At 39.7% G+C, this 8043-nt stretch overlaps 1 protein-coding gene across 3 annotated transcripts in view; it reads right to left on the bottom strand.

The window, feature by feature from the left end:
* Positions 1-1738: 1738 nt before the first annotated feature.
* The window catches only part of acox3 (acyl-CoA oxidase 3, pristanoyl), a 30359-nt gene continuing 24054 nt past the window's right edge, over positions 1739-8043 (bottom strand). For all 3 annotated transcript variants that reach the window (XM_024373359.2, XM_024373360.2, XM_024373361.2), the window contains exon 18: positions 1739-2471. In XM_024373359.2, the coding sequence (XP_024229127.1) occupies positions 2352-2471 (120 nt within the window). In that variant the 3' untranslated portion in view covers positions 1739-2351. The remainder of the gene's footprint in view (positions 2472-8043) is intronic.

Below are 8043 nucleotides of genomic sequence, written 5' to 3'. Positions count from 1 at the left end.
AGGTGAAACATTTTTTATAATAATTGGGGCGGCAGGTAGCCTAGGGGTTAGAGCGTTGGGCCGTTCTGCCCCAAGACAAGGTAGTTAACCCACTGTTCCCCGGTAGGCCGTCATTGTAAATAAGAATGTGCTCTTAACTGACTTGCCAAGTTAAATAAAGGTTCAATTTTTAAAAATCCTTCCAATAATCGAACTCCCATCCTTCCAATTTCAGGGCAGACTCTGTAACCACCAGGTTACTGACATTAAACATTGACAGATTTGGGACAAATCTCACTGAATCTATTGTGAACTATTGTGTAAGGAATAAGGCCAAAGTCAAGTGTTTAGACCAGGGATCTCCAACAGTAGCTCGACAAGCAATTCTTGAAGTACATAAAAATATGTACTTCAATATATATATACAATATATAAAATATATAAAATATATAATATATAAAATATGTCCCCACATCCTTATGTAAACTTAATTTGAAGGGCCAGAGGTCGGAGGACAAGGGTTGTAGTGTGGAATAATGAACATTTATTTCCCAGACGACGTACATGCGTGTGTATGCTTGCGTGTGTTGTGTGCATGTGTCGCCAGGCTAACTACACTAACAACAATAAACTGGGGAAATCTTTGATGTTTTCAAACTTTGTTCAGACCCATAGATGGATGAACTAAACATTGGTCGCCCTTCTTAAGAGGACAGAGCCAAATGTAGAATTCTGTGTGCCCCGTACCTATTCATGACTAGAGTGCCTCCATAAGAAAACAATATCAGGACATTTTTAGCTTAGATAGTGTGTTGATAACTGATCTTTGGGGTTTTCAAACTTGGTTCGAACCCATAGATGGATGAACCTCGACCGGTCCCTCCTTAAGAATACATAGCTAATTTTAGAAGCCAGCGGTGCCCCTAGCTATTTTTAAAACTATGTCAATTTATATGACCAAAACCCCTGCTTAAAGAAACAATATCTGGATATTTTGGGAGGTTAGTGAGTTTATAAGGATGTAATCTGATTTTGATTGGAATGAATGTTGAATGCCCAACGTGGAGCTCAACTGATAGGTATGAGAAAATACGAGAATATAAAAGGACTAACAATATTAAATGTTATATGATCATAAAAAACTACTAATGTGACCCACTAGAGTTAAAATTAGATCCCTGCATGGGCATGAATTTTAAGCCCGAGACCTACCAATGCCCGTGACCTTCAGGCCCTACCCGACCCAGGCCCGACTGCTTCTGACAAATTGAAGGCTCGGCCCTGCTCGAAATATCAGAAATAACTTCCTCCGTTAGTGAAGTCCTTTAGCTGCTCATCTGTCTTGTTCCTGCATGCGCTCTGCTCATGTCGGGTCTGGGTCTGTGAGTAACCATAGCAACGGCTCTGCTTGGGCTGCGCTGCTCAATGACGAGACATGAGAGAGCAGTTAGCTAGCTACTTTTCATCACTTTAAACTCCAACAACTCAAGGAGCATTATTATTTTTTGTGAAAAAAATCTCTCCCGTCTAACCCGATGTAGGCCCCATCGGGCTCGGAGAGCAGAGCTCTAGTTCAAATACGAATGTTAGCCAGCTGAGCTAAAACCTTTTAGCTTGGGGAGCAAAAAGGCTTTGGGAGCTAACAAGTCAGCAGGTCTCAGACAAGGCTACTACTTATCAAGCATGCATGGTTACTTGAGCTGAGAATATCAAATTAGTTTTTGATTCACTGAAATAATAATCCATAATGCAATTCAAGTATATGTATTAGTAGAAATATTTTATTTATTTTACAAACCCTTTATTCAGTCATTATTTTACAAAATGTGCACAATTTATTACATTTATATATTACCACATTATTATATGTGTGGTAAGTATATACACGTGGACTCATTTCATAATTTGGCAATCAAAATAAGCTCTATTTCACAAATATCACATTACATGAATTTATAGTTACATTAATTATACAAAACAGACAACCTTATGTAGTGTTAGATACATAATCATATCAAGAAGCTGGCATCAAATCTATTGAAACGTGTTAACAAATGTACTTGAACATAATCTCTTCTCTTTAGAGTGCTTCCCATCATAGGCACTGATTCCAACAATTACCACAAACATAGTTGATTATCATTCTTTACCGTATTCAGAGGAAGACAGTGGTTTATAATTGAATTGCCTCTACACTCTTCAAAAGGCCCAATATGTCATTCATTTCATATCTGATAATACAAAGTTCATATTTCAAAGTGAGGAGAAGGAGATCCATCTAATCTGAAGGCTTCTTCTTGTTGTCTTCTGGGCTGATGAAACTGGGTGGTGTAACTGGGGAACAGAGGACTCTAGAACCAAGATCTACAAACCTACAGTTTGGGTCGGAGGGAACCCACCACAGGCTTGTCTGAGGTGAACTCTGCCCACCAGGACGGGCGCTCTAGAACCTTGTTCCCCTGCATCACCGTAGACCACAGGTTCTTATAGAGCTGGAACACAGGAAAACAACACCATCAAGAATTGATAGGATGAAGTGTTTTGTGTGACTATGACAACATTTCAAACTGTTTGGATTGATGATTTGTTCTTTTTTAGTAACATGCTGGAATCCTAGTGGCGGTTTGCTGTGTGTAATTGGGGCAAGTAACTTGAAGAACTGTTGGCATTACAAGCAAAATTATGAAAGGTCAAAATCAACTAATCTTAAATCATAATTGCTCACAATAATATTATTTTGACCTTTATTTAACTAGTATGTATGGGCAAAGAATGTCTTTCAAAGGGAAGTGACAAAAAATGCCAAAGCCTATTGCTAATCCCCTCGCGTCTATCCAATATTGATCACTAACAAACCGGACATACTTAAATGTCACAACAACCAACTTTCACATACAGAAACAGTACAAAGCATTATGTTTATAGCTGTGTTAAACTAGGTTTATGTTATGTTATGAACTGAGATGTTTCTGAGAAGAGCTGGTTGAGTAACGCTGACTAGAGACAATATTTATAAAACACTGAGGTTTATGATTGAGATGTTGCACACACACACACACACACACGTTTCCAATGTGGTGATTTGAAATAGGTGATACTGTATACAGTATCTCAATAAGACAGTCACAGCTGGGCTAGTATGTCCGTGTCCCAAATGACACCCTATTCCCTACACTGGAGGGCACCCCTGGTCAAATGTGGTGCACTATAAAAGGGAATAGGGTACCATTTGGGTCACAACATAGGAGTTATATTATACTGGAAAAAATGCAACATGCAACAATTTCAAAAATGTTACTGACTTAAATTAATTGTAAGGAACTCAGTCCATTTAAATAAATGAGGCCCTAATCTATTGATTTCACATGACTGGAAATACAGATATGCATCTGTTGGTCAGATACCTTAAAAAAAAAAAAAAATATTTTAAAAAAATAGGTAGGGGCGTGGATCAGAAAACCAGTCAATATCTGGTATGACCACCATTTGCCTCGTGCAGTGCGACACATCTCCTTCACAAAGAGTTGATCAGGTTGTTGATTATAGCCTTTGGAATGTTGTCCCACTCCTCTTCAATGGCTGTGCGAAGCTGCTGGATATTGGCGGGAACTGGAATACGCTGTAGGACACGTCGATCCAGAGCAACCCAAACATGCTCAATGGGTGACATGTCTGGTGAGTATGCAGGCCATGGAAGAACTGGGACATTTTCAGTTTCAAGGAATTGTGTACAGATCCTTGTGACATGGGGCTGTGCATTATCATGCTGAAACATGAGGTGATGGTGGCAGATGAATGGCACAACGATGGGCCTCAGGATCTCGTCATGGTATCTCTGTGCATTCAAATTGCCAAAGATAAAATACAATTGTGTTTGTTGTCCGTAGCTTATGCATGCACATACCATAACTCCACCGGCACTCTGTTCACAAAGTTGATATCAGTAAACTGCTCACCTACACGTGGTCTGTGGTTGTGAGGCCGGTTGGACATACTGCCAAATTCTCTAAAACAACGTTGGAGGTGGCTTACTGTAGAGAAATTTACATAAAATTATTTGGAAACAGCTCTGGTGGACATTCCTGCAGTCCGCATGCCAATTGCACGCTCCCTCAAAACTTGAGACATCTGTGGCATTTTGTTGTGTGACAATACTGCACATTTTAGAGTTGCCTTTTATTGTCCCCAGCACAAGGCACACCTGTGTAATGATCATCCAGTTCAAACAGCATCTTGATATGCCACACCCTTCAGGTAGATAGATTATCTTGGCAAAGGAGAAATACTCCCTAACAGGGATGTAAACAAATTTGTGCACACAAATTGAGAGAAATAAGCTTTTTGTGCATATGGAACATTTCATGGATCATTTTTCAGCCCATGAAACATGGGACCAACACTTTACATGTTGCTTTTATATTTATGTTTAGTGTTTTCAACACAGGAGTGACAAGAAGCATTAAGTCTTATCTGATCTCTATGATTTACTGACCTCAACAGGGGGTTAGAGACAGACCACACTAATGATTACAATGTTATGTTAATAATTTATATTGTTATAAGGCCTTTATGACAAGTCAAGTATCCAGACACTAATATTGTATGTGCTCAGGGTATTGTCATTACAAAGCATTATGGTCCATTTGTTCAGTATATTTAAGGTACATTTGACCCCTATCTTCTAGCTATAGATATACATATAGTACTGTATATCATTGTATATTCCCCTCAATGCTTCCAACCCCATTCTATAAGAATTTCTAGGAAGTTCTAGAAATCCCCTGTGCTTCTGGGCTCAATCTCCAGCACTGTGTTAACCTGGCAACACCTCAAGCAGGGTGTTGATTGGACAATGCATGACTTATGTAATTGTAAATGGTCCAGTCACTCACACAATGTTTGCAGGGTCATGGCACCCTATTCCCTCTATAGTGCACTGGGCCCTGGAAAGAATATTGCACTATAAAAAGAGAATAGAGTTCCATTTGTGACACAGGCACGAAATCGCTGACCTCACCGGTATAGTATTAGTTAGTACTTCTTGGCCCACACTTGATATGGGTTTGGATGGGTGTTGTCGTGGTGATCTACCTCGCTCCACATTTGTTATGAGTCTCTGGATCGTGTTAAGCTAAATGTCAATGTAATTAAAAAAGAATTTGTTTCTATCTAATATACAGTCAACCAAATACACTACATCAGTGGTTCCCAATCTTTTTATAGTCCAGTACCCCTTCAAACATTCAACCACCAGCTGCGTACGCCCTATAGCACCAGGGTCAGCGCACTCTCAAATGTTTTTATTTTCTTCCATCATTGTAAGCCTGCCACAAACACACACTATACAACACATTTATTAAACATAAGAATGAGTGTGGGTTTTGTCACAACTGGTTCATGAGAAGTGACAAAGAGCTCTTATAGGATCAGGGCACAAATAATAATCATTTCTCTCTTTATTTATTTAGCCATCTTACATATAAAACCTTATTTGTTCGTCAAAAATGGTGACTAACTCACCACAGGTTAATGAGAAGGGTGTGCTTGAAAGGATGCACATAACTCTGCAAAGTTGGGTTGTATTGGAGAGTCTCAGTCTTAAATCATTTCCCACACACAGTCTGTGCCTGTATTTAGTTTTCATGCTAGTGAGGGCTGAGAATCCACTCTCACATAGGTAATTGGTTGCAAAGGGCGTCAGTGTCTTAACAGCGTGATTTGCCAAGGCAAGAAACTGAGTGCAGCCCTATCCAGAAATCTGTCAGTGGCTTCTGATTAAATAACATTTTCTCAGAAATGCTTGTTGCAATTTTGATGAGGCTCTCTTGTTCAGATATCAGTATGTGGACTGGAGGCAGGGGATGAAAGGGATAACGAATCCAGTTGTTCATGTCACCCGTTTAGGGAAAGTACCTGTGTAATTGCTCACTCAGGTGCTTCGCTGTATCACATTTGACATTGTCCGTAAGCTTGAGTTCATTTGCACATTAAAAAAAAATCATACAATGCTGGAAAGCCTGTGTGTTGTCCTTGTTAATGCTGACAGAAAAGAGCTCCAATTTCTTAATCATAGCCTCAATTTTGTCCAGCACATTGAATATAGGACAGTCCCTGTAATCCTAGATTCAGATCATTCAGGTGAGAAAAAAAATCATCACCCAGATAGGCCAGTCATGTGAGAGACTCATCATCATGCAAGCGGTCAGACAAATGAAAATTATGGTCAGTAAAGAAAAGCTTCATAAAGTTGTCTCTCAATTTAAAAAAAACATGTCAATACTTTGCCCCTTGATAACCAGCACGTATGTTGTAAAAGCGTTACATGGTCGCTGAGCCATATCATTGCATAATGCAGAAAAAAACATGAGCTCAAGGGGCCTTGCTTTAACAAAGTTAACCATTTTCACTGTAGTGTCCGTCTCCTCTTTCAGGCATTCCCTTGGCAGCAAAATCAAGTCAAATTTTATTGGTCACATACACATGGTTAGCAGATGTTATTGCGAGTGTAGTGAAATGTGTATGCTTCTAGATCCGACAGTGCAGCAGTAATAGGTAATATCCAGCAATTCCACAACAAAACCTAAAACACAATCTAGTAAAGGAATGGGATGAGAATATATAAGTCTAAAATATATGGATGAGCAGTGACAGAGCTGGAAAGATACAATAGATAGTGAAGGATACAGTATATACATATGAGATGAGTAATGCGAGATATGTAAATATTCTTTAAGTGGCATTATTTAAGTGACGAGTGTTCCATTTATTAAAGTGGCCAATGATATCAAGTCTATAGGTAGGTAGCTGCCTCTCTGTGCTACTGGTGGCTGTTTAACAATCTGATGGCTTTGAGATAGAAGCTGTTGTGACAAGTCACATTTTTTTCAGCCTCCTGAGGTTGAAGAGGCGCTGTTGCTGGATGAGTCAACAGAACCTCTCGGTGGATGCTGCAAGTGTACCAAGCGGTGTAGGGAGCAACTAATTGCATGCGCGTTACCACTCCACTATGTCTCCCTGTCGTGGCTTTTGCTCCATCAGTACAGATACCAACATCTTGACCACCAAAGTCCATTTGGTATCACAAAGCTGTCCAGTACTTTAAAAATATCCTCTCATGTTGTCCTGGTTTCCAGAAGAGGATGTCTTCCTTAATTGACCCTCCATAAAAGTAACGGACATATACCAGCTGTGCAAGGCACGCCACATCTGTTGACTCATCCAGCTGTAACGCATATAATTCACTGGCTTGTATTTGAAGCAGTAATTGTTTCAAAACATCTCCTGCCATGTCACTGATGCGTCGTGAAACAGTGTTGTTTGAAGGCATTGTCTGTACAGTTTTTTGGGCTTTTTCCCCCAGCCATATCTGCGGTAGCAGGAAGAATGAAGTCCTCCACAATAGTATGGGGCTTGCCTGTCCTAGACACTCGGTAGCTCACCATACGCTTCTAGACACTTCTTATTAATGGTATCTGTTGCTTTTATAATTGTCTTACTACTCGAAAGCCGTCTTTATTCACGCTCAAAAAACTCCCGTGGCTTATTTTTCAAATTGTCATGTTTAGTTTCTAAATGTCTGTGTTAAGGTTTCCCGCAAGAGAGTAACGGTTAATGTGATTGGATATTAATTATTTGACTAGGATACCTGTATTTGACATTGTATTGTTATTTCGCTGAACACTAGATGGTTTAATTTTATTTTTGGCAGTGAAACGAGGCTACTCAGGCGAGATAAAAAAAAAACTCACCCAAGTGTTTAGCCACATTGGAAAATATAAATGTATGGTTTAAAAATGTGAATAAAAATAAATAAGTGAATCACATTTTTATTTGGCGTACCCCAGTTTGGGAATATCTGCACTACATGACCAAAAGTATGTGGACATCTGCTCATTTCAAAATCATGGGCATTATTATGGAGTTGGTCCCCCCTTGCTGCTATAAAAGCCTCCATTCATCTGGGAATGCTTTCCACTAGATGTTGGAACATTCCTGCAGGAACTTGCTTCCACTCAGCCACAAGAGCATGAGTGCGGTCGGGCACTGATGTTGGGCGATTAGGCC

This window comes from Oncorhynchus tshawytscha, linkage group LG15 (genome assembly GCF_018296145.1).
Source record: "Oncorhynchus tshawytscha isolate Ot180627B linkage group LG15, Otsh_v2.0, whole genome shotgun sequence".
Taxonomy (NCBI): domain Eukaryota; kingdom Metazoa; phylum Chordata; class Actinopteri; order Salmoniformes; family Salmonidae; genus Oncorhynchus; species Oncorhynchus tshawytscha.
Note: the sequence above shows the minus strand (reverse complement) of the source record. Positions and strands in the feature narration are given on the sequence as shown.